A 26,531-nucleotide genomic window follows, 5' to 3' on the forward strand; every position below is an offset into this window, starting at 1 on the left:
AATTAAAATGCTTCTGCATGGAAAGCTGCTGATTTCAACACAGGTAAGACTTTAAATGACTCACAAGAACCTAGATTGTAAGATAAGGAAGGGCACCCGCTGCTATTTATTTGACGCAGGTCGAGACCCTGCGCGAATAGGATGGGTGGCTGGTGGTATCAGGACTGCAAGCTTGGGCTGCTGGCAGTGTCAGGACTGCAAGCTTTCAGCCCCCACACTGTGCAGACCGTGTACTGGGGGCACAACCCAGTTGCCGTAGCCCGGGGCCACTCCTAAACTAACATCTTGCGCATTCCTTGTACTGAAATGCTTATTTGCTGTACCTGCCCTTGCCTTGCTTTGAGCAAGCAATAGCATTCGTCCAGGTGTATCATCAACTGCATTCGGGAAATGAACGTTAAAACTAACCCAGCAGGTAACAGAGGTATTTTAACCTGGGCCCTGTTCCCAACCTGTGTCAGCCCACGGCCGGCGGTGCGCGTGTCTGGAGGAAGCAGCCCAGGGGAGGGTTTACCTCCCCAAGGCACTGGCACCTGGGCCTTAGGGCCGCTGTGGCAACACAAGGCACACCAGGCCGCGACAGCCCGGCCGCGTCCCCCTGCTGCTGCCGGGCTCCAGCACCCCGACTGCGGAGCACAACCCGCTCCGCTTGCAGCTGCTTTTTAAAATAATAATGCGGCCGCGCTCCCCCGCCGTCCGACGAAGCTAAGAAGGGCCAAGCCCCCGGGGCCGCCGCCTCCCGGTCCGCCCGCCGCCTCCCCTCCGCGCATGCGCAGCCGCACTCGCGGCGCTTCCCCCGGCCGTCTCCCGGGGTGACCGCCACGCCCCTCTCCGCCGGAAGTGACGTCTGCAGGCGCTTCCGGGGGCGTAACGCGGAAGCGGCGGCGGGCGGGAGGCGGCTGTGGCGGCGGCGGGGGTCTGAGGGCAGGGCGGCCCCTGGGCTGCAGCGCCTCCCGGTGGCGGGGCCCTGCGGCGCGGCCGGGCCTGCTCGCCATGAATATCGACGTGGAGTTCCACATTCGCCACAACTACCCCTGGGGCCGGCTGCCGGCCAGCGTCAAGCAGGTGCCGGCCGGCCGGCGGAGTCCGGGCTGCCGAGCTCCCGGCCCGGGGAAGCGGGAGGGTGCGGGGCGGGGTGCGGGGAGATGGGGGGACCCGGCCCTGGCCGGCTCATGGGGAAGGCAGGCGGCCCTGTCCGCGGGGGCCGTGAGGTTCCTGCGGGGGGGAGGGAGGCGTGTGGCTGTGGGGAGGGGGGGTACGGCGGCGGGCGTGGGGATTCCTGCGGGGAGCGGGGTGTGAGGAGGGTGTGGGGCTGCGTGTGAAGGGGGGCGTGGGGGTGCGCGGCCCCCCTGGGGCGAGGGGGGATGTGTGCGCGGCGTCTCTGTGGGGAGAGGGGGATAAAGGAGTGGTGTCGGGTCTGTATGTGAGGAGCAGGATATACCTGCGCGTTTGGGGGGGCCCTCTGTGAGGAGAGGGAGGCGTCGGGGTGGTTTGGGGTCTCTGGGCAGCGGGGGATGGGGGGGTCCTCTCGCAGCGTGTGCAGACACAAGACCGGCTGAGCCGGGTGTCCCTCATGCAAGCCCTGGATACTGTGAGCTGAGCCGGGACGCAGGTGCCATCGGATCCCGTAGCCAGGGAACTGTTGCACGAGTGGCTCGTGGAGAAGAAAACCTCATGAAATTTTGATTTGCTGGATTTAATGGGCCTCTAATAGCAGAGGCGAGGTATTGTGTCACATGAAGAGGAGGTTCTCGTCTCCAAAGCCTTACTCTGCTTGAAGGCAGATGCTGTTAAAACAATTCCTGCTCTTGCACGAAGGAAGGATGGAGAGGGCAGTGGCTGCAGGCCCTGAGTAACTGAATTCGTTGAATTTGGGATTTCAGGAGCTATAAGAGGGACATGAATGATAATTTTTTTTTTACCTATGCAGCTGAAGTGCTATACTGTTGGCTGTGTGATTCAGGATAGAAAACCTATTGGTATTTAATGTGTTATTTACTTAAGTGTAACTTCTGGAATGCTGTTTTGTTTACATTAGTGTTAGAATAGTCCTTAATATTTTTGTGCTTTGAGCAAATACCTGGATCTCTCTTTGGATACTTAATCAAATATGGGTCTGTGATATCAGATGTTTCTTCTCTAATACCTGATTCTGCAGTATGTGTGCAACCTACTTGTTTATCCCATATATGCAGTAAAGTACAGTTTTATCTGAGTATCTTTGTTAATATAAGCATCACTGAAGGAACCAGGACAGGGTGAAAAAACCCCAAGAAGATCACTTGTTGCAGATGCAGAGTAGAAGAGTAATACGAAGAATTTTGCGGGGACAGTTTTTGAAATAAGGCATTTGACTATCATGAAAGAAGACAGAACAAGAACTCTGGTTGATGCTTTAAGTGATGTGCTGTGCTCACACTTTAATCTTGTGACCTAAGATCACTTGATTGCCTTGCTTGTGTGAAGCTACAACTTGAGCTGTTTCAGTATTTATTTTTTGCATTAATAAGCTTAGCTGGAGAAGTGGAAGTTTAAATGTCATTCACCATGCTTGGTTTGTGTTAGGCTAATTCTGGGTAATTTTTCAAGGCTGCAAGTGGCTGAATGCTTGGTAAAATGCCTGATGTTTCATGTCTTCTAGAAGATGGTTGAGATGGATGAGAATTAGACGCTGCTTTTTTATCCAAATGGTACTATGAAAAAAAAGGCTAAAGATTATTGCTTAAATCTGCATCCTGTGCAGTGAGCTATTTAACTAAAGGTACTTTTGACCTCATACAGAGACTAACTACAGTATCACTGTTGAACTGAGGGACTCCCTGAATAATGACAACTGCCTGCATATGTTTCTTCATAAGACACTGCAGTGGTTTAACTCAAAGGGGTTTTGTGTTTGTCAGCTAAAAGGCCTTTATGTTTTCAAGGGTCTTGGAAACTCTCAGAGGGAATATGAAAGGCAGGTCGTACTCTACAGCATCCGCAATCAGTTACGATACCGGAATAACTTAGGTGAGTAAAGAAGCTAAGTAACTTCTTATTGTTACCCAACTCTTCTGCATGGAAGCTTGTCTTACTGCAAAACTGCAAGGATTAGCCCTGTTCAAAGGTCCCTCCTTCCCTGAAAAGAAATACTTTTAAATGATAAAACATCAAGAAAAGTCTTGACTTTTGAGTCTATTTGGCAGCTTTTCTAGTGAAGCACTCTTTAAGGTTACTGAGTTGGCAGGTGGAACTGAATTTCTGTTGTACTTATCTTGCCCTTTTCCAAGAAATTAAGAGATGTTAAGAGAGGATTTGACTAATAAAATAAAGCCTGTCACTAGATGAGATGCAAACAGTGGCCCTGACTCACACGAGCTATTGGCTCTGACTTGTTCGCAGACTTTCAGTTTAGTTTGCATTGACTGCCTTCATTTGTCTTCCCAAAGTAGATTATAGCTTCACTGATATTTACAGTGTGTAGCAATAGGATAAGGGCTACTGGCTTTAAGCTGAAAGAGGGTAGATTTAGATGGGATATTAGGAAGAAATTCTTTACTGTGAGGGTGGGGAGACACTGGACAAAGTTGCCCAGAGAAGCTGTGGATGCCCATTCCTGGAAGCGTACAAGGCCAGGCTGGATGGGGCTCTGAGCAACCTTGCCTAGTGGAAGGTGTCCCTGCCCATGGCAGGGGGGTTGGAACTAGATGATCTTTAAGGTCCCTTCCAGCCCAAACTCTTCTGTGATAATTAAAAGATGATTTTCTACAGCCTGTGTTAGTTCTGTGCTAATGGATCCCTCCCTGTTAACCTATAAGTTAAATCTGCTCTGTTCTAATGTCATCCTTAAAGGCTGTAAGAGTACTTCTATCATACATAGAAATCCTTGGATGCTGAATGCCCTGCACCACTCCTTTATTTTGTTCTTCATTTTCTGTCAATTGCCATTATACTACTCTTATACTTTTGTTGTAACGTTTCTTTAAAATTGAACACCATAGAATAGTGTAACTTTTTTTTTCTCCACTTGTAGTTAAGCATGTCAAGAAAGATGAACGTAAATATTATGAAGATTTGTTAAAATACAGCCGAGATCATCTCATGTTGTACCCTTATCATTTGTCTGACATCATGGTAAAAGGCTTGAGGGTAACACCATTTTCCTATTACACAGGCATAATGGAGGTGAGTACAAAGCCATGGTGAGAATGTTTTCTGTCCTAGAGATCATGGTAATGGCCCTGCAATGCATACGAGGCAGTGTCACGTAGTTTGTTTGGTTTTGAGGGGGGGTCTACTAACAAGTAAGGAAACGGTAAGGAAAGGGTCTAGAGAACTACTTGTACCTGCAGTTTCTTCCCTTCTGCCCCTGTTTGCCTCTCAAGAGCTGGGCTTCATCATGTGGAGCTGGGGTGGGACGCACTCTGAGGCCAGTCTTTCTCTTTTGATGTTTGAGATTTATGACTCTTCACTTCGAACTGTAAAAGAAATACCTTATTCTGTTTGATTAATAGAATGAAGACATTCACCATTTTTAAAAACCAGTACATTTAAATGGTTATTTTCTTTTTTTGTTCTTTTTCAAAAAGGACACTTAACGGTATTAGAAGCTTTTGTAAAAGCTTGAAGCAGATGCTTTTTTATGAGAACAAAGATGGTTCTGTTTTAGGTTAGCCCTCTGGCGACCTTCTTTTATTTTCATTGGATATCAGAAGTGCTTTTTTAAAACTTATTTTGTGTATAGTGATGGCAGACAAAACAGATTGTTAGCTTATTCTGTTATTACTGTTAGCAATTCTGTGTGCTGGTTTTTTGTGTGAAGACAGATACAAGATTTTGGTTATTATTCTTTCAATCTGCATTTTTTCTTTGTAAAGCTTACCTAAAAAAAGGACTTCTGTTTAATGTATTTAACGTACTGTATAATGATTAATCAAGCAATTGGCAAATTTGATAAGGTAACTGACTGTAATAAATTTGCTTTAAGTTCATTTTTCTCTTAAAAATAAAAAAAGGCAGGCAGAATTTTGGACCTACCTGCTTCACTGAAATGATGACATTCTTGTTGCAAGTAAGTTTTGTTGTCTTTTTAAGGATATAATGAACAGTGAAAAAAGCTATGATTCGTTACCCAACTTCACTGCTGCTGACTGTAAGTATTACCTAGTTGTTACTGCTTTCAGTGAAATAAGGAGCTTCTGAGAACAGATTTGTGGGCATCTGTTTGTTTGAACATAAGCATGTGAATGTAGGTGTAGAAGCGTTTAAATAGTGATATTAAGGAGCATGTGCTCTCCATACAGGGTTCTGACCGCGTGGTCAGCGCTGGAATTGGGCTAGTTTGAGTACAGATAGGCCTGGTGCAAGACCTTGTACAGCTTCTGTCCGTCCTTATATCGCATTCCTGTTTGCTTGTGCTTCTGGGTGAAAAGTCTTACTGGCTGTTGGGCATCAGCAAGCTGAGTTGCTGGTCCTCTCCTAGTGCGTTTTTTGGCATGTGTTGGGCAGAAAGCTTTAGCAAGTTACTGAAAGGCTGTTGACGCTCCTGTGAATTAGAATCAGTGTGGACTAAGGGATGGTGTACCAGAAAAGAGAATCTCCTATTTTATGATGTTCCTGGATGTGCCAGATGTTTTATAGTGTTTTCTGTTAGACTGTTGTGAGTATAGGATGGGGAGATTAGGAAAGCAGAAACATTGAACCTGGTGGAGGGGAACAGAGTAAGAGCAATAGCCTACTGGTAAGTCTTACGGAACAAAATGTAAGCTGCTGGTGTAGGGAAGGTGTTAATCGCACCTGCCACTGAGAATTTATAGCTAAGACTTCATTCCTCACCTTGGGTATGAATTTATATAAGGATAGTGTATAGTCAGGTGAGGAGTAGCCTGCAGCTTCTGAAAAGTTGTTTTGGTTTTGTTTTTAAAAAGATATTGTCAGTTAACTGTGCTAATTTGCCTCTATATTTTGTTTTTGTTTTTAAAAGGGATCTTGTTAATGGTGCTAATTTGCCTCTATGTAATGTTCACACTGGGGAAACATATAAGGCAAAACCTTTTTTCCTCAGCTCCATGTAGCTTGTTGGAAATCTAGTGATAGGAGTATGAAGAAAGGAAAGGCTTCTGTGTTTGAGTGGCTCTTCCCGTTTGGTTATTTTTCCATAGCAGTTCTGTTACTTTAGCAGCAGCTGCCAGTCAGTGACTGTGGTATGATTAAGTTAAACATCTTTATTAACATTTTTTGATAAAAACTGGTGTGGAACTACAAAGCTGGAGTTAAAACTGAGACAGAATATGGGTTAAAACTAATGAGTGGTTTTCCAGTATCTGTTCACAGTTCCTTAATGGTTGAAGGCTAGAGATTATAGAATAAAATTTTGATTCAGTTTAGCTCAACTGCATCTTAATCATCTTCTTTAGAGGCTTAGGTGGCCTTTTTTGCTCTAATTCTTAGTTTGAAGTTCTAATCCAGTGTGTAGTGTGGGTGTAGTTTTTATTCCTCCTAACTTCTGACCAAAATCTGGGACAACTTTAGTCCTGTTTATTTGAAGCAGTTATTACCTGTTGATGCGAGTGTAGGAGAGAAAGGGCTTGGATTATTCCCTTCTACCCTGTGACTTGAGTGATATGGGATTTTTTTTAACCTGTACAGAGTAAACGAATGGGGATGGATTCTGGTTTTAGATGCACACAGTTCTCTGTCAAATTCTGTTTGAACTGAATTTAGCTCCTATAAATATACTTTTTTTTTCTTTTGGAAGAAACAGTGATTAAAAATAGTATTATAGAAATAGGTGTGATTATTTGAGGAATGTTTTATGTACCTTCAGCTTAAGACTGTCTTAAGAGAAATAAAATCTTATTTATTTTTTAGGTCTACGACTTCTTGGTATAGGAAGAAACCAGTATATAGATCTAATGAACCAATGTAGGTCTTCAAAGGTAAGTTTGTCTTTAATTTTCCCTCCTCTTTCCTTCATCTTTCCCAGTGCCGTGCTGCCCCCCCCCCCCCCCCCCCCCCCCCTTATTTCATAGAAAATGAAGAACAGAATAATTTCATGGGCCTGGTTAGTTTAATAGTGTGACTACCTGACTGTGACATAATGTATTTCTAATTATATTGTCTTTCCTGAAGTTAATGCAAGAGCTCTTTAATTTAAAATCAAAGTATACTAAAGAAAAAGATATTCAGTGCTATATTTTTGGTTTGGATTTTTTAAAAATCTTATATTTTCAGAGCTATATTTACTCGTGACATCAGATAACTAATGTCTTCTGGCCACTATAAACATGGAATAATGATATTGGTTCTGGAAGAATTATTGCATGTTTCTGTGGGTGCGCTTTATTCTAGGATAGTCCTCCCATCTAGGTATAAATTTTTATAATACGTATGTTTTCCTCTAAGACAATGGTAATAAAGATGAACAGGTGTCCTTGCATATGAACAGCACCTGTGGAAAACATTGTAATGACTGTCGATAGAAGTAGGCCCTTTAGTTCACAAAAGTTCTTTTCTTCAGGAAACTTGTAAGTGCTCTTACAGTAGGTTCACAGTGCTCTTTCAACCAAAAGTGTGCTTACCAAAATGTGAAGCTGATAGTGAACCAAAAAGTAATGGCTACACATGGAAGAGAAGCTATTTAGGTCTATAAATAAACAGTATCATCCAGTTTTTCTTTCTTGGACTGACATTCAATGTACTTTTTAAGAACCATGCTTATTGAGAATGTGGGGTACTTTGTCTTTTAAAGTAAATAAAATTGTTCATAAAACGTTTTTTTTTTTTAAGATCACTGAATTCCTTTAAAATACCCAATTTGTATACTTTGTTTGCTGTGCTTTTACCTGTTCACATCAGAAAAACATCCTAAATAGTTTAAATGTGGACTTGATCCTAATGTGTTCGAATAGTGTGGTTTTTAATTAGTGACACGTAGAGTACAGATGAAAATACGGGTTTATGTGAAGACTTAACAGTATCAGATGTAAATAATTTTTTCCTTCTTGATTTCATGTGATTTGAGAGAGGAGGGAAACTTAGTAAATGACAAGGCTAGCAGTATTTGTGTATGTCCAGCCTGTGAATATAACGTACTTAAAAATGGATGTTTATAAACATCCATTTTTATAAAGGTAAATGGCTGTCTGCAGATGTGACGTGCTCTTTATTACTATCTCAAATGGACTGTACCACTGCAGAAATTTTTCAGAAGGAAAACGGCTCATGATCTGTTACCTGTGAAACCCGTGGAGATTGCTATAGAGGCATGGTGGGTTGTGCAGTCTGGCTACATCACTGAGGATGACATCAAGGTATTGTAGTATGGGTTGCTTCTCTAATTTTGGTTGAATACTGATAGTCCCTGAAAGCAGGGGCTTCCTTTATTCTGCATAAAGATTATGTTGCAGGTTTATAAGTACTCTATAATGGAAATTGTGATGTTTTCTTTGTTGACGTATTCTGCCCTCTCCCTTCTTTGTACTTTCTACATTATGTACAGTGCTGAGGTAGTTTTGTGTCAACTATCTGTGGTAACTGATACGATAATGTGCTTTGAAGGAAATAAGGAACAAAATAAGTTTTCTTAAATTTCATATTTAATCTCAGAGAGCTCAGTTTTGACTGAATCTTCACCTTGAGTATAAATCGAATCTGAATGCCAGTGGACTTTGAGATATATATATATATATATGTTTTCATTGTTTCTGCTTCTTGTGTCTCCTTCTTGGTTTTTTTTTTTTTCATTGTTTGCACATGAAGAACATGTGAGCTGCCTTAATGTTTCATCCTCATTCTACTTCCATTCTCACAGTTTCTTTTCACAGTCATTTGACCTGGATTTAATTCCTTCTCTGGAAGTCTTTTGTTTAGATTGAAACATATTTAAAGCAGCGATGGAATCTTTTTTGGAATATCTTGGCAGTAGCCCCTTAAAGTCTGACATCTGATCAGCTCAGAGCAGTTGACCTGATGCATATTATTTTGATATTGTAATGGACCCCTTTCTAGAACGGTTCCAATTGTGTGGCTGAATGCTTAGTTTGGAAGCTTTAAAGAGCAAACCTATTACACTGTGGACTTCACTTGCCAAATACTTGTGCAATTAAGTACTGTTCCTGGAGCATGCATAATTTTGTATGAGGACAAGAGTAAAAAAATGTTAAGACTTTAACAGGAACTGCAGTGAATTCTTCAGTGCACATAGTTTAAGAACTTGCATTACTTCCTATATTCTTATATTACGTATGACTGATTTGAGGCTGAAATTTTTGGCATTTTTTCAGTGGTATTAAGTTGCATACACTCATTTCTACAAGACTAACATGATTTCTTTTACCTAGATTTGTACTACATCGGAGAAGTCTGCTATTGATAAGATCATTGATTCAGGTCCTCAGCTTGCTGGTTCATTAGACTTCAATGTAGTTCACAGTAAGTTTTTAATGACGTTTCTCTTCTGTTTGTAGATTTCGCTTAGTAAGTTCTGAGGGTACTGCCTGAAAACTGGCAATAAAAGGGGATGCAGACAGCTGAAGCATAAGAGGAGGTGGAGGAAAATACTCAAGAGCTTGTACAGGCTGCAGTCCAGACCTTGTAACTGTTCAACAGTGAGCCGCAAGCAGCTGTTCTTCTGTTGTTGTTTGATTCAACAAATTCTTTCATTAGAAGCTATCACTAAAGATTGTGGGGGAAGGGAATGTAGATGAGGACAAGAGAAACTAAAATTAAAAATGTTAGAGTGAGTAATCCTGGGTGGTAAAACTTCACTTCTTGCTTTTCAGAGAAGAGTTGTGATTTTTTTTTTTTTTTTTACTGTTTGAAGACCATAAAATGGGGCTTAAATCTAAGAGTGTGTCGTATTTCTCAAAGGTCTGCAACTGTTACTGAAAAGTGATGTCTCCCCCCATTTCAGTGTAACAAGTATTAGATATACACAAGTCATATTAGGCAAGGAAGTGCATGATGACCGACAAACTCCTCCTTGAGAAGTCTGTCTGTAAATGCTTGGCTTATTACAAGCAACCGAACCTGTGCACTGTAGTTTTCTTAAGAAATTGAGTCAGAACAAAAGAAAAGTGAAGCAGGTGAAATTCAAGCTGTGGAGTGGGTCTGAATCAGTATAGGGCTTAAGAAAATTTGAATTCTGAAAATGCTTCATATTCATATTCTCTATACATGGCCTGGTGTTGCTTGTGGAGAGGGTTACAGCTCAAGTTTAGTAGGTTTAGGAGGATGTAATGTAACTTTCTACCTTAATTCATGGGTAGAAAAAGAATGTATGGAAATTTAATGTAATGGACTGCCAGTAGGATGGGATTTTATGGGGAAAGAGGACTGTTTAGTCCAAACTGTGATGTCATCAATACATTTCAGGTACGGTAAATAAAGATGTATGAGCTATGAGAACTGAATCTGAAGGAGAGACAGTGAAAAGCACCATTAGCATGTTGATGGCTTGTAATGTCATCCTGATCCATCAAAGCCGATTTGCTGATACACTCAGCTGTGCAAACTCATGTGTGTGTCACTGCCCATGTTGAACAGCCGTTGTATCAGCATGAATTCAGGCTAGTTACCTGCATTAAACCAACATTTTATTTCAGATCTGATTCGGGGTGGTAATTTTGCTAGTTATACTATAATATATACATACATGCTGTAGCTGGGCTGAGCGATGTTTGGGAAACATCCTGACAATTTTACTTCAGGTGTTTAGCTCTTCACCTGAGGGCGGTTGGTACATGTGCCCTGCACTGTAATGAATATGGTGTAGATGGGAGTGATCTTGGGTAAGAAAGGAACCGCAGAGAATAAATTTGCTTATTTTATACAGTTTAATTTAGCTTTATGCTTTACTGTTATGGTATAGCTGTTACAAACCTTAGACTCTAGAGATAAGCATGCTGAAATGTTTTGCGCTTCCTTAAAAACTTCTCCCAGGCCTACCTACTCTTCAGAACTCAGCTGAGATGCTTAGTGCTTGAATCAATCTCGTGGAGAAAGTGTAATTTAAAAATCTACCATATTATTGTCCTTACTGTATGTGATGTCCATCTGTATCCGCTGCAGCTTTGCTGATGACTTGTGCTGAAGTGCCCCAGAATTTATTTTTGCAGTTGTATAAAAAAAGACTTTCTGTGAAGATGTGTGGGAAGGACGTCTGAGAACCATCAGAACTGATGTGATTTAGTTTGTATCCTTGCTACGAAGTGTGCAAGTTCCAGCCTGAGTTAGGGGAGAACCAAAATGTAGTCAGCATCCTCAGCTGACAAAACTAATTCAGGATTAAAAAAAAATATGCACTTCCTGACAGTACAGTGATGATGGTGAAAACTAAATTAACGTTTAGGCAGAAAAACACTCCTCTCTGTCAGATGTAGCTGTTTTGATTGGTGGTTGTTCTGCTCTGCTGTCCTGAAAGTAGCTGTAGAGCTCCAAGTGTAAGACTGCAAGTAAAGAACTCTGGTTTAGGGTGACACCTGTTTATTATTGTGTGTGGTTTATTGATCCATGCATTGCAAAGTAATATTCTGTGTTGGAGGCTATCAGGAAAAACCTTGAATTCTGCATTGGCTGATAGGGAAGTTTACTTTGTGTATCATTAATAGTCTGGAAAATGCTTTTTTCTGAAACAATGTGCTTTTATTTATGAAGGTTTGTATAACAAAGGATTTATTTACCTTGATGTACCAATATGTGATGACAGCTGTATAGCAGGTAAGTAAATCTGTAATGGTATTACACCTATGTTTTCTTGGCTTCATTTCAGTTATCCTGTAGTTCTCTGCCTTGGAAGCTGTGCATGAGTTTGCTTCAACAAAGCATTTGAGCTATAATTTTTTTTCCTAAATGTTTTAAACTCTGTCAAACTGTTGTTTTTATTGTGTATAGTATTCACTTCAACTTGAATTCTGAGATTTTAATCCATATTTGGGTAGATAAGATTCTGTAAAAGAGTTATGGCATGAATTAATAATTACCCTCCTATATACATCTGTAATGAAAAGGGAGAATAGCATAGAGAAACATAGTTGCCTTACCAAAAGGACGTGGGTTTTTTTACTCCTATTTTCTATACAGATGCAACATTTTAATAGATGCTGAATTCATCCTTCATGATCTTGTCACCTCAATTATAGACATGCACTGTGTCTGGGGACTGTGTAGGCGCTTAAACTAGCACAGCGTACGGCTGCCCTTTGAACAACTCATTATGTTATGCTAGGTCTTGGGGGTGTTGGAATGCCATATTATCTGTAAAGATTTAAATTGTTTAGAACTTGGTCATGCAGAAGTACCTGTCATTGCTGTAGTGTAGAGATCAGTTAAGGAAAAGTCCTCTAAATACAAGAGACTTCATGCTTATATAATACTTTGGGAATCTTAGCTTTGGAGTGTGGTGTGGGGTTGTTTTTTTGTATTTCATTCCAGTCGGAGCCATGATGTAATCTCCAGACACATTACAAAATCATTTTATGGGCTGCATGACTGGAAATTCTGTGGTGGATGAGCCGGCGACTGCAAGGCTATGATGTAAAAGTCAAGTGGCTTTAGTTTTTATAAGAAAACACATTGACAACCATAAATTTTCTTAGGGAGTGGGAGAATTTTAAATACCATGTATGCTATCTTTAGGCTCTTTGTGACTGGAAGAATCTTCAAACTTACAGGTACCATGAAAACTAAAGTGTAAATTTATTTTTCTGGTTTTATGCAGTTTCAGTTTAATTAAATAAGTTACCAGATTGTAATTTTGCAAGTAATTCTTCTTTTTTAGTACCACCACTTGAAGGTTTTGTGATGAACAGAGTGCAAGGTGATTACTTTGAAACACTCCTGTACAAGATATTTGTTTCGATAGATGAACACACTAATGTGGCAGAGGTAAGTAAAAATTACCTCCCTGTGTCAGGGAGGATAGAAATACTTGAAAGGGCTCAAAGCACACTGCTGAGAATACTCAAGGCAGAGATATGGATTGATACAAGTGATTTCATTTAGAAGTATTGCCAGGCTGAAGATCCAACGTGTTTCTTTTATCTTGAACGTGACTTTTATAGTGCTTCAGGCTTGAAGAGTACCTTCAATTCAGTGAAAAATTCCATCAGCTGGAACAAATTTATGTAGGGTTGACTAACTTAAACTGTTTTATATGAGCTAGAACTGGAGAAACAGCATTTTCCTAGTGTGAAATAAAAAAAAAAAAATAATTCTTTGGCATTGAAAACCTGCAGAGTATTAGAAGATGCTCAATACGAGTTATGCATCTTGCTCAACTTTATTAGTTTCTAACACTACTTATACAGAACCGATACACATGCATATTCGTAAAGCAGAAATATAACTGGTTAGTAGTCTCTAAACGTGCGCGGTTCCCTAATTATCATGACTAAAATAAGCATTCTATCCATGTAGCTAATTGTGTTGCTGTGCTTCAGCCTTGTAGTTTGTTACTCCCTATTTTCCCATACCGGTCCCTATCTTTCTTGGCCCTGCACCTGCTTTCCCAGCAGCTGTAGCTTGTTACAGCCACGGCCTGTTGGCACAACGTAATGACTTGGTCTCAGGATTCAAGAATAGCTCAAGGCTGCCTTTCTTGTTAACTTCAGCACAGCAACTTCAGCACAGTTCTGATTACAGGCCTATTCTAATACCAGGCCTGGATTGTGCAGATCTTCAGAGATTCTAAAGCCATGCTTCTGCAGCCATTCTTCTGCAAGTATTGACTTAAATAGGAATGTAACTTTTGCTAAGTATTTATCATTTTAATGAGAAATATGTTTTCATAAGGTCTTATTCTCAAAACTTGGTGAATAAGCACCTGAAAAATACCCGTTAAATATATCCAGATTTGTTTTCCTCTTTATATGTCTTTTGATATGCATGAGTAACCTAGAAATTACACAGTGGAAGATGACCTCGTATTTCTTTTGCATGCTTTCAAGTGGGACAATTATGAAACTTTATCCCTTTTTTTTAATCACTTGTGGTGAACACAAAATTGCTTCTGCAAGTACAGGCTGGGTTTAAAAATAAAGAAAACCCATAAAAAGAAAGCCCATGATTGGTGAATTACCTTGTATTGTTAATACTGTATTGTTAATTTATTTTTTTTTTTTTTTTTAGCTTGCAAATGTCCTAGAGATTGACTTATCTTTAGTAAAGGTATGTGTGTATAATGCATCTGTTGAACTTGATGTGGAAAGTTCATTGTCTTGCAGCCTGGTTTCATATAACAGTTGCTTATTACATGTGTGTCTGTTTCTTCAGAATGCTGTGTCCATGTATTGTCGGTTAGGCTTTGCTCATAAAAAAGGCCAAGTAATAAACCTGGATAATCTTCATCCATCATGGAAGAATGTTCCTTCAGTAAACAGACTGAAGTAAGTGTCTTCATTCTTTCACAAGGCTTACTTTTCCCGTTGAAGAGAAAGCTTTGAACCAAAATCTGATTGTAAAGCTATTGGTTGTTTTCTTTGACTTCTGAGGCAACAAATCTCACTTGGCTTTCTAATGTGTATAATAACAAGGATACTTGATCCTTTTTTTTTTTTTTCTTTTTTTTCTTTCTTTCTTTAATCTGAGGATAAGGGGTGGTAATATAGCCTGTAAGTTCAATGTACTACTTTTGTTGCTGTTACTTAATGCTGGCTTTTTGACCTTTAAATGCCTAGTTGCTCACTTTTGAAGCAGAGAAGTGTATACTTGCTTTAAGCTCCTAGGGCCAGAAATAACAGCTGTTACTGTGCTAGTACAGAGACAATGTCTCTTGGCACTGCTGTCAGTGAATCCGTACATAAAATTTGCTTGCTTGGTATCAGGTACCATTGCAGTTCTTTCACTGACACCTATGTATGTCTATATCAAATCCTGGAAAAGTGATGTTAAATACCAGTCAACAAAGGGTTCTCCAAGTTGGAGTGCAAAGTTGCATTAATTAAGAGTTGTCATGTGTTCTTAGTTCAGTATCTATTAAGCCCTTTAAAATGACCACTATGCCTGAGTTTTCCTTAATGTTAATTCAGACTGTGAGAAGAAAATGAATTGGATTTTTTTTTTTTTCCCCTTTGGACTCTTCAGCAGTGGTGATTTGAATTTTCAGATCTCTTTTTCAAAATCTGGTATTTTCAAACCCCTAAATAAGCTCTTCAGCTGAAGCTAAAGCAGGACTCCGAGGGATGTCAAGCTTGACTGATTCAGGGCTTAGAAGTATTGAAAGGCATGTACTGGGTATGCCTGTGCATGGACTACTAGCACTGGAAGGCAGAGATACTTCTCTGGTGCTGCAGTGACCAATAGATGTGGATTTTAATTCACATTAATAGGAGTACTTTGGACGCTCAAAAGATGCTGCTTTCATGGGACAGTGGGGAAAACAGAAGTCCTATACAGGAAGCTGGGTCATCAGCCACAGATACAGATACCAACAGCCAAGATGATCCAGGTTAGCACTAACAGTAAACTTTAATACACTAGGATCAATTACTTCTATATTTCTAGAGTGCCATAGGCTGTAGAGGGGTCTAGAAACAAGTAAAACACAGATTGTGTAGATCCTTTTTTCATATGGAACATACAGTGGGGGAGGTGGTGTCTATTCTTGGTTTAAAATTCTGTAGCCATATAGCTTTTCTTCTGAGGATGAGACTGACCTGTATTATGGATATCAGTTGATGCAAAGATACGAACTTCAATTGAGAAGTCAATCAATAGTTTAGGAGTGATAAGGGAATTCTGTTCCACTCAGTATGGCAATAACTAACTTTTTTTTTGTATTTCTTCAACTTGATGAACTTACTGTAAAAGAAATCAAATGTGATCATGTATTTTCTTTTTGTTCTCTTAGCTGAAACAGCCAGTGTGAGCAGCCTGAATCTGTCTAGTGGACACACAAAGCGTATTGCCTTCCTGTTTGATTCTACTCTCACTGCCTTTTTAATGATGGGAAATCTTTCACCAGTATGTCAAAATTGTTCAATGTATTATGCCAAGAATAAATATGTAGAGCTTTAAAATACTTTGACTTCAATATAATATGGTTGTAATTATTAAAAAAACCCTTGTGTTACTTGTTAAAAAATGTTTTTGCTTAATAAAACTTTACTTACCCATTCCATTCTCAAAGAATTAAGACAGTTTTGTTTTGTTACTCCAGAACTTGAAAAGTCATGCAGTCACTATGTTTGAAGTTGGGAAACTGTCGGATGAGAGTCTTGACAGCTTCTTGGTGGAGCTGGAAAAGGTAATCTGTTTGTTACATGTTTGATCAAATGCTTTTTCAGCACTTGACGTGTTTAAAGGGCCAGAAAAAAGGCCCAGTATTTTCATTGTGTAAAACTGCTTATTTAACAATACAACGATAAGAACAAGCACCTTACCATACTGAACCTGGTTCAGTTAAATGTTTCTTATTCACAGCATTTATTTCTGTAGTGACTTTCAGGTGCACACTGTGTATGCATATGAATGTGGTGAGTCTGGTGAGCAAAGTGAGTTTGTGAACTACATGTGCCTGAGTCTGTACGTCGACACACCTGCATTAAGGCTTGTTCAATAGAAATCACTTTCTTTTTAGTAAAGTATTAATATTTCTGAAAGTCTGCATGTCATTTTTGTAGGAAAATTTGACCATTATGTCTGGAATGCTTAACCTATCCATCTTTTAAAGATAATTCTAGAAGGACAACTGTAGAATTGTGTAGGAGGACCACTGGCAATTGCTGTATCGTTGTATACCAGTCAGCATGACTGGACGTTTAAATCCTTTAACTCAAAGACTGTGTCATAGTTCTGATTTATAGATGTTGTGTTTGTGTACTTTTTGACTGTTTGACTAGCATGGCCAAAACTCAATTTTTATTTAACAGCCTCTGCATATGAGCGGCAGGGTTGTTACTCAATTATGAAACTTTAAAATGCTGATTTGTTAATCTCTCCTTTTATGTAATTGTTGCTTGTGGAAACTACCTGCCACTTGTATGCATTTATGTTTGTTTTTTAGGTTCAAAGCACAGGTGAAGGGGAGGCACAGCGGTACTTCGATCATGCGCTTACGCTGAGAAACACAATACTGTTTTTGCGGCATAATAAAGATCTGGGGGCACAAGCTGTACAGCCTGATCAACCAAATAATGGTACTGTGAATACTCTTGAGGAAATCCTTCTAAGTTTGTTTACTTACCTGCTGCGGGCTCAGCTTTCTGATTAAGCTGTTATTTCAGAAAGCAATTGTTTCCTACTTGTTTAAAAATAATTTGAAGCCAAAATATCACTTTTCCATCATCCTTTGAGCCTGCATTACTGGCTTTGCCTGTTGAATGACAGATCTGGTTGCCAAAGCTTGGACTTAACATCCAAAGCAATAGATTAAAGCATAATGAAGGCAGGACAAGCTGAAATTGAGGAAGAGATTGGTTTCAAATCTTGTGCTTCTGAAGGCCATATAAAGGAGTTATTGTTTACTCAGAGTTGCTCTGTTAAATGAAACATTTTTCAAGTGGTGAAAGGGAGTGTATTCTTCTAATGGGGGTAGATATTTTTTTTAGATGTTTCTTACCTCCTCAGTATCTCTGCTTATTTCCTGGGCTCAGTTAGTTGGTGAGAAGCAAGCTGTAGTTCTGCCAGACAACCCTGTATGAATGAAATTGCTAAAGTTATGTACAGTTTTATTAAAATTCACCCCAATAATTCAAAACTTAATTGTGGACAATGTTGTATTTCACGGCTTAGCAGGGGAGAATGGAAAATCTGAAATAATATCTTGGGTTGTGTGTTCAATCCTAAGTGATAATTTAAGAATCTTACACTTTCCACATAGGGTTTCCATTGGACCTCTTACGATGTGAGAGTTTGCTCGGCTTGGATCCAGCTACGTGCAGCAGAGTTCTCAACAAAAATTATACTCTGCTGGTTTCCATGGCACCACTTACCAATGAAATTCGACCTATTAGCAGCTGTACACCGCAGGTGAAAAAAATACGGGGCGTTTCCTCCCCAGTATCTAGTAATGTGGTATCTTAACAGCTTTGTTTTGGACACATCTGTGAGATGTCCCTTTCAAAGTAACTCAAGTACTGGCATGTAGAATAGTATAGCGATTCATCTAAAAGTGTTTAGTGAGGGGAAAACTTAAGTATTCACATTTGTTTCATTTATTTACCTGTTCAAGTAGTGTCAATGACAGATACTTTGTTCTTGAATTTGTAGTCATAGAAAATACTATCACCTTTCTGTAAAGTCTTGCAATACTGGACTAAATACCTAGAATATTAGTAGCAGAGTAATACATTTGAACTCCTGTGCTGCAAAACTAGATTTATATTTCTTCAAAACTGTTGATTCATAAATGATAGCTGTACATAAAACAGTTGCAATGTTGAATTCTTCCTAATTTCTTGAATAACCTCTCTTCAGCATATTGGACCTGCAATACCAGAAGTCAGTTCAGTTTGGTTCAAACTGTATATTTACCATATAACTGGACAAGGACCACCTTCTCTGTTGCTCTCTAAAGGAACACGTCTTCGAAAACTTCCAGACATTTTTCAGGTATGGTATTCACGGATTTATTTTTCCTCCCTTCTCCAAATGTTTTAAAGATACTCTGTACACTATTTAGGGATGGCAGTTATGTCTCCTTGTCACAATGTCACTCCAGTGTATTTATGCCACCCCTTTCAATTTTAATGTAAAATATGCTACTGCAGTCATTGTGAATTTAAGTTTATGAGCCTATCCCTAGAGTGTGTTACAAAGATGTAGAAGACCTATATCAAAAGATAAAAACCTAGTATATTGTGCTTTTTCTAGTATCATACGAGATAGGACATCTCTGCATATATCTTTCCCTGGTTTAGAAGATGGCTAAGATGATCGCTTTCAGTTTGGCCACTATAGAAATCTGTGATGGAGGCTTTGAAGTTCTAGGCTGTAATTATCCCGTCAGTTTAAATGACAGAATAATAAAGATTGCACTAGGTTAGACAAAAGGCCTTCCTAGCCTAGTAGCCTGTATCTAGCAGTGGCTGGAAGTAGGAGGAACAAACTCAGCATGCAATACTTCTTAAGACCTTTCCAGCCCTCAGCAATGTTCTGGTCTGGAACTTCCTGATATTGCTGTATGTGATATTGCATATATAGAGGTTGTGACTGGAATTCTTGTCTCTGCAGTGATCTGTTGCTCTCCTGAATTCCTTCTAGCCTTGAGTCCACCTAACTTCTTAACATTTTGGCAAGGAGTCCTGCAAAACAGTGCAGGTGATAAAAGCATGAATAAAAGACTTCAGATGCTGCCTTCTCCCATTCTGTCACTTGAGATGCTAATAAGGACAGATGTGCCACAAAGGAGTACTGTTAGGTGTGTGTATGCTAGGCAACCCTAGGTAGAAGTGGCCATGGCAACTTCTAAACTTGCCTGAACCAAAAATCATTGTACCTATTGACTTTGATTTGAAATACTGCAGACGATTAGTAGTGTTTAGGTCTTGCTGCTCACAGCGGAATTAATAAAATAATATTGTTCAAATTCGTAATTGTAGAGAGGCCTCTACAGTTTGCATCTCATCGCTCTTGAGTAGATGCTTGAGGAGCTAAATATATTAGAACAGTAAGGAGACCTTCAGAGAGAGATGTGCATTCTTTGGGGTACCTACATCAGCAATCGTCTCTGGCTCTAGGATTTGTAGATGTATTTTCCATTCCTTAAACCTCTTTCATGTGCCCCTTCCCTTTCCAATTTCAAAAATTTGGTAGATTTAAATTTCTAAGACTTACTTTAAGACAACATAGGATTAAGTGAATCAAGGCTTCTAGAGCAGAAGGCATTTTGTAAGGCTGTGGGTGATGAGCTTGATTCAAACCTTAGTCTGTCATTAGCCTAAACTACCAGTAAATGTATGGATTGTGCACTTTTACTAGTAAAAGGCATTGAGTCTGTAGCCTTGGAAAAGTTCAAAACGGATTGAATCTCAGTGTGCTGACAGGTTAGGCTGTGTTGTACTAAATGATCTCACGTTCTGCAGTGTCACAAACTTGCTGGAGCTTTTTTCCTCTGCGTGTATATGTGAATGCTTCTCTCCTGCTGCTGTTTTGCAGTGTGACTTCCTTAGGGAACTGTCAAGATGTTTCTAGAAATCTTATGAAGGTTCAGGGGAATTCAGTCTTGAAAACTGAGAAACTAGGAAATTATTTCCTAGTCTGTTCTTTTTTCCTGTTTCTCCCCCTTGAATAGGTATTTTGGGGACTGATATATCTTTGTTTCTCTGGTGGTTTTATTTTATCCAGTTTATATTTTGCTTTCAATTTTATGCAGGTTTATTTTCATCTCCTCCTTGCTGGGAGGCTGCTGTGATAGCTAGATAGCTCTACAGGAATCGATGGCAGATACTTCCTGTTCAAAATAGCATCTTAACTTTGAGATTGGCAAACTTCTGTCTTTACCAGGAGTATGAACATGAGTTTGAGAGAGATGAGAACATGAGTATCCTTGGTACAGAGAATAACACTGTAGAGTTGTAGTTAGCTGTTGTGACTTCGTGATTGTAACAATATGCTCATGCCTAACTCTAGTATTTCACTTTATGTGCTTGGATAGTCCATTACTACTGTAAATATTCTTAATTTCTCTCTTCTAGGGTTATGATCGCTTACTAATAACGTCTTGGGGTCACGACCCAGGAGTAGTTCCTACTTCAAATGTGCTCACAATGTTGAATGATGCTTTAACGCATTCTGCTGTTCTAATCCAGGTACAGTGTGCTCTGTATAAATAATGAAAACACAGAATTTTTTTGAGTTAAGCTGCTACATGGTAGAGAACACTAACAATGTAGGAGAGCTACACTTTTGCCAAGAGCTGAAAAACGTTTAACTTCTCTAGCCAATGCTGCTATGATTCAGCCGTGGTTAAGGCATGGGTTTTGAACTGAATGCCTATTATGTATGCATTATTGTATTACAGGCAGATGTAGTAGAGTTTTGCTAGCTAGAAATGAGGTGTGGATTTATGAGAGTAGGGATATAGGAAACTGGAATGAAAGTGAAAAGCCCACAAGCTTTTTAGACAGCAGTAGTGTAAAGCAACAGGGAGTAGAAACTGTATTCAAGAAATGGACTTTTTTTGGGGTGCTTGGTATTTAGCTCTTACAGTAAAGTATGAGCAAAACATGTTTATAGCTTCTTCTGTTTCTTCTGTTCAGCTGAACTCTCAGAATGAGTCGTTCAAATAAATAGATATTTAGTATTGTAACAAACATAGTTACACATTCTCAAAGGACCACTTGTGACAGCCTTGACTGCTCAAAAATGTTCTGTACTTTAAGGGTGGAAGCTCTGTTTTGCTTCAGGAGCGCTCAGTGAATAGAAAATCAGTTTATAACCAATAATTGGAGAAAAAATATCTCTTCACTGAAGCTGAACTTTTTTGTGTTCACTCACATGCATTTAGGGGGAAGGGTGGGGTATTTTATTAAGTTACTTATTTCAGCTTAGTAGGAACTTTAATGTATAAATATCTTGATCTTATTTGTTTCATCACCTTGACTGGTACTCCTTAAAAGGAAGCACAAGTAGGACTAAGCTAAGCTGATGAGTATATATTTTTTTTTGTTCCTAATTTAATTACTTGATGTTCAGGGGCATGGCATGCATGGAATGGGAGAAACAATGCACATACCTTTCCCATTTGATGAAGCTGAGCAGCAGGGAGGTAACTGATTGTCTTTAACATAATCTTTATAACCATTTTTAACTCTCTTGCACGTTACCTTGTGCAGTAAGGTTGCAATAAACCTTTTGATACAAATTTTCTTGGACTTACAAGTCAAGTTAGATGAGAAGATTTAAAGAATACTTAAAGGGTTGACAGGTCTGTTCTGAGCTTAGAGATAAAGTCTTCTGCTAATTGGAATGTGTTTTCTGGCCTCTTCTTTCCTAGCACAGATGTAAAGTAGTAACTTCCACAAACACGTCTGGATCTTTCTTTGTATGTACTTGCTTATTAACAAGCAAATATTTAATATATTTAACAGCATAAATAAATCTTCTGTATGTTCTATTCAGCATATCTTAACTGTAAGACAGGTGAGACGAAAACTGAACAAACTTATCTTGATTAGTAGCACTAGGAACTATTACGGAGGCTTTTTCCCCCAGGAAGAGCTTTGCTAGCAAAATCTCCTATTCCTTCAAAGTCTGCCTAGCTCAACTGATTTTGAAAGGCAGGAATTAACATGTTCTGAAATACTCCTTGATGAGTTAGGGCACAAGCTTTGCATAATTGAGACCATAACCTTCCCACCTGAGAGCTGCCATTAAAGTATGAATTTCCAGATATGAAATCTAAAATTATTTAAGCTACCACTTAGAAAAATCGGGGCCAACTAAAAGCAAAGCTAAACTTTCTAATTTAATTTTCACTAGGTTCAAAATGAGTTATTTTCAACAAAATGAGTTACGATTGTTCACACTCTGAGATGTCTGTTTTCTTCCAACTTGATGCTAGGTGAAAAATCTTGAAGGCAGAATCTCTAAGTCTAGCATGAGCAACTCAGTGTTGAAACTCATTGTTAATCTCTAATATTCTATTCTAATTCTTCAGAATTTCAGATATGTGGAACATGTATCTTGTATTGAATTTGCCATAAAAGACACTGGCACTGAAAGAGCTGGACATCTGATTCCTAGCTGAACCTTTCCATCTCTGCTGTCTGTATGTGTCTGTGTGTGTGAGAGAGATCATCTTCTGTTTGTATTTTTCTTTTTCCTTGGCTTTTTTACTGTACTATAAAATTCCAATTAGTGCTTGGTGTGGGAAGACTGTGATCACTTGGGTGTTACCCTAGATCTACCAATGTGATCACTAACATGGAGCATAACCAGAGAGAAAAATCCAGATAAAAAAACTTAGCCTGGCCTAGAGATGAACTTACATGGTTATGGAGGAGGCTTCTTGTAAAATAATGTTGAGTATGTGTTGTTTTTCTACTAGACTTCTCTCGTGTGAACATGGGCATTCATGCGGCTTTAAAAATACTGAGAAGCAAAGTAGACTTGCAGCATTTTTGTGGCTATGTCACTATGTTGAATCCTTCAAGTCAGCACGCTAACAGAAAGCTGAGTGATGCTTCTGATGGGAGAGGTTGGTTACCAATAACTGTCTTTTTTGGCTATGTTCCCTTAATTTCAAATACAGTCATTTTAGCAAAGGTGAACAAAGGATTAAATTCTTCGGTTTGAAACTCTAAAAATTATAATCCAACACAGATAGGAACCTATTTTGAGTGTAAATCTATTGGCAGTAGGCTTACTTCCTAATTCTTCTTTGTGACTAGATCAGAAATAGCAAATACAGACTGAAAAATCACTGGACTAACAGTCAACAGAAGAAAACCAAAATTTCAAAATATTAAAAGTAAATTATGTCATTTTTATATGCCAGAACTGAATCTTTTGTAAGTGTGGTGAAGATCCTGAAGTTACTCCAATTCTAAAATGAATCGGACCCTATGTTTCTCCATATCCCTTCCTCCAGTTTTATAGCTGTAAGGTCTTTGGGCAAAGCTTGTGTCATGTTCCTTACATCAGGTGGTAACTAAATTTATATTCACCTACATGTTTATGTAAAAATTACCTTTAGGAGAGGCTGAACTAGCGTCAGGATCTGATGTAAATGGGAGCACAGAATCATTTGAGATGGTAATAGAAGAAGCCCCAACGGATTCTGCAGTCAAGCAAAGCCTTGAAGGTAAAAACATGGCAAATGGCTTGTACTGAACCATTTTCAGTCCGCTGGGATAGCTTGTTTTTAAGGATCTTAACACGTTGTTTGGTTGTCTGGGACAAGTGCAACACCAACTGTTCTTCCTCTTTAAAATCTGGAATCCCTTAAATCTTTGAGCATTTCAGTAAATGAACTGTCTTAAAAAGAATGAACTGTCCAGTGGATCCTGCTCAGAGCTAACTGATTCTGGGGTCAATATTTTTGCTTTGTCGCTTCTTAAAATTTGGCTGTCCTTTGGTTTTCTTTCTGTAGTACCCACAACAGAACTGGAATGGGTTCCCCTGGAATTATGCTTTGGCATTCCTCTCTTCAGCTCCGAGTTGAATCAGAAGGTCTGCAGAAAAATTGCCACTCATGGATTATGTAGAAAAGAAAGGTGAGCTGTCATCTGTCAGCTACAGGCTTAACAGTTTGTATGTGTTATGTCCAGAGCTTCTGCAAAAAAACCCACCTACAACTCAATGCCTATTAAAGCAGAACTGGGCTAAGTTTCATGGAGTGCTTAATTCTAGCATGTAAGGTGGTTGCTTTTTGGCTACCAGCTATAATGTACAATGTAGTAGTCTTTAGCTGTGGTAAGATTAAGATTAGGCTGGTTTTGTAGCTTCTGCAGAGCAAGAGTTAATTCTTTGTAGTAAACTGTTTATGAACAGATCAGGAAAAAAGTACATTTGGGTGCCTTCCTACTCATTTCCCCTTTTTAGCCTAGCGCAGGCTTTTTCTTTCTTCCGCCTAACTCTTTGGGGCAGGGCTTACTGGTAATGGTTTGATGTAAAATGTGTTTAGCTCTTGTGGAAATTTTCTTTGCTATTGGTATTTTATTTGCTGAGTTAGTCATGGCTTCCGATCAAGGTGTCTTCTGCTTTTTGTTTTTCATTATGAAAGATTACTTTTTCAACAATGGGATTTTTGGGTTTGTTTCTTTTGGTTTTTTTTTTTGTTTTGTTTTTTTTTTTTTTTTTTTTTTTTTGTGTGTGTGTGTGTGGTTTGTTTTTGTTTTGTTTTTTTCCTGGGGCATGGTTCTGGAGACCAAAAGTAAGGCTGCCTGAAAACATGGCTTAAGGATTTTATTACAGTAGTTGACCTGTTTTTTAACAGTGTGTCGCTAATCTGCTTAAGTCGTGTTACCAGACTGTGCTGCATAAGTATGAGACATAATAAAGTCTAATATATTAATTTCTTATGTAAAATAGCATTTTTCAATTGCAGTAATTTCACTTTAGTTAGTGTAAATGTCAGCTAAATGCTATTTTCCCTACCTAGACTCGAGCAGATGAGTGGAGCACCTCTTCAGTGATGACTATCAGGCTTTCTGTGTGAAACCTTTTAACTTTGTCACATGATGTTAGGTACTACTAGATTTACTTGTGAGCAAGTTACTATGGTGGTACTTTACTCGTAAAAATTTTTGCATCCTGGACAAAGCTTCTTCTCTTTTGTTTTTGGCAGCCTTCAAAAACTCTTACATTCCAGTAGAAAGCTGTCTCTTCAGGTCCTTAATTTTGTTCATTCATTTCAGGTAAGGAGCAGTAACCCAAATGTAAATCATTCTGATTGGTCTGTCATCCCTCTTTGCCTTTCTACTTGCCATTCTTGGGTGTATGGAAATATACGTGGTTTGTTTTATTTGCTTTTTCTTTGAATGGTAAGTGTATTAAAAGCACCATCAACCTCAAATGCTGCTGGTAGCAAAAAGTGAGTACTTCCCTATCCCTTTTCTAATATTATTTGATACTTCTCTCAACTTCCGTGGTTGCATTGTGTAATTAGTTTCATTGTTTTTTTACGGGGCTTGCACAGCACAGCAGAATTGTTCTTTGCTTCTCCAGTTGTAATGCAGCCTACTCTACTAGTTACTTGATTGATTCTTAGATATGTTAGGGAGATAATACTCCAAACCATGGATGTGCTAATCTTTTGAGATTATCTGCATCTGAAGTCCACTGTGTTCCCTTAGGAAAAAATAAAATACATGAACATGTATTTCATACCAGTTACTTTTTGTATTTGTCCGAAGATCCTCCAGAACTTGGTGTTGAATGAGTATAGATATGTAAAACTGCATACTCTGGGAGGATTTTTTTTTAAGAGCATGGAGAGAGAATAGAATAGGGGTCTTGTGTATCAAGCAAGGAGCAGTGCCAGGTCTGTAGCCTTGTATAATTCTGCACGGAAGCGTATGCTAGCAAGGCATGTCCACATTTAACATGGAATCTTCTTAGCTGTGTATGACTTGTGATACTTTTCTCTAAAACCCTTATCTTTTCAGTAAGGTAAGGAACTTGTAGGTTACTTAACCAGGTAGCGTTATGGGTGGTGTGATCCTGGAATTGCCTCCTTATGAGAATGGTGGAGATTCCCAGTAGGTCTGAAGCCTCAAAACCATCTGTCAGTCTCAAGTGACTCCTGTCCTAATCTCTTGGATGATCTCTCTGAGATACACTCTCCTTGATGATGATCATAGAGACGGGGAAAAAAGAAGGTGCTGAAGTGATTCTTAAGCTGAGAAAACCAAACTTCTGGGAAATAAAACTACTCAAAATACAATCAAGTCCGTGCCTTCCAATATGTATACCTCTTAGCACGTTATGGGATAAATAGCAGTATGGTAGCTGTCTTGAAGATTTTACAGCTTTACATTCATTTTGCTAGGTCTTTCCTTCAATTTTAAGCCTTAGGCTTCCCTGAAGTTTTCTTTGAAGCCAAGTAATGCATGCACAGATGCAGCTGAGGCAACTGTATGCTTATTTCATGCTTCCCTTTTGTTTATTCT

The 26,531-nt window shown here is 39.2% G+C and overlaps 1 protein-coding gene across 1 annotated transcript in view; it reads left to right on the plus strand.

Moving 5' to 3' along the window:
• Positions 1-878: 878 nt before the first annotated feature.
• FAM91A1 (family with sequence similarity 91 member A1) overlaps positions 879-26,531 on the plus strand; it is a 28,964-nt gene continuing 3,311 nt past the window's right edge. Inside the window, exons 1-23 of the mRNA XM_040586552.1 lie at positions 879-1,065; positions 2,925-3,009; positions 4,013-4,164; positions 5,074-5,131; positions 6,850-6,917; positions 8,178-8,291; positions 9,321-9,411; positions 11,635-11,697; positions 12,758-12,864; positions 14,107-14,145; positions 14,251-14,363; positions 15,306-15,424; positions 15,827-15,939; positions 16,136-16,222; positions 16,982-17,114; positions 17,798-17,946; positions 18,394-18,528; positions 20,613-20,726; positions 21,613-21,685; positions 22,967-23,116; positions 23,615-23,722; positions 24,011-24,134; positions 25,208-25,277. Of these exons, the coding sequence (XP_040442486.1) occupies positions 994-1,065; positions 2,925-3,009; positions 4,013-4,164; positions 5,074-5,131; positions 6,850-6,917; positions 8,178-8,291; positions 9,321-9,411; positions 11,635-11,697; positions 12,758-12,864; positions 14,107-14,145; positions 14,251-14,363; positions 15,306-15,424; positions 15,827-15,939; positions 16,136-16,222; positions 16,982-17,114; positions 17,798-17,946; positions 18,394-18,528; positions 20,613-20,726; positions 21,613-21,685; positions 22,967-23,116; positions 23,615-23,722; positions 24,011-24,134; positions 25,208-25,277 (2,337 nt within the window). The 5' untranslated portion in view covers positions 879-993. The remainder of the gene's footprint in view (positions 1,066-2,924; positions 3,010-4,012; positions 4,165-5,073; positions 5,132-6,849; positions 6,918-8,177; positions 8,292-9,320; positions 9,412-11,634; positions 11,698-12,757; positions 12,865-14,106; positions 14,146-14,250; positions 14,364-15,305; positions 15,425-15,826; positions 15,940-16,135; positions 16,223-16,981; positions 17,115-17,797; positions 17,947-18,393; positions 18,529-20,612; positions 20,727-21,612; positions 21,686-22,966; positions 23,117-23,614; positions 23,723-24,010; positions 24,135-25,207; positions 25,278-26,531) is intronic.

The sequence above is a fragment of the Falco naumanni genome, chromosome 3 (assembly GCF_017639655.2).
Source record: "Falco naumanni isolate bFalNau1 chromosome 3, bFalNau1.pat, whole genome shotgun sequence".
Classification (NCBI taxonomy): Eukaryota; Metazoa; Chordata; class Aves; order Falconiformes; family Falconidae; genus Falco; species Falco naumanni.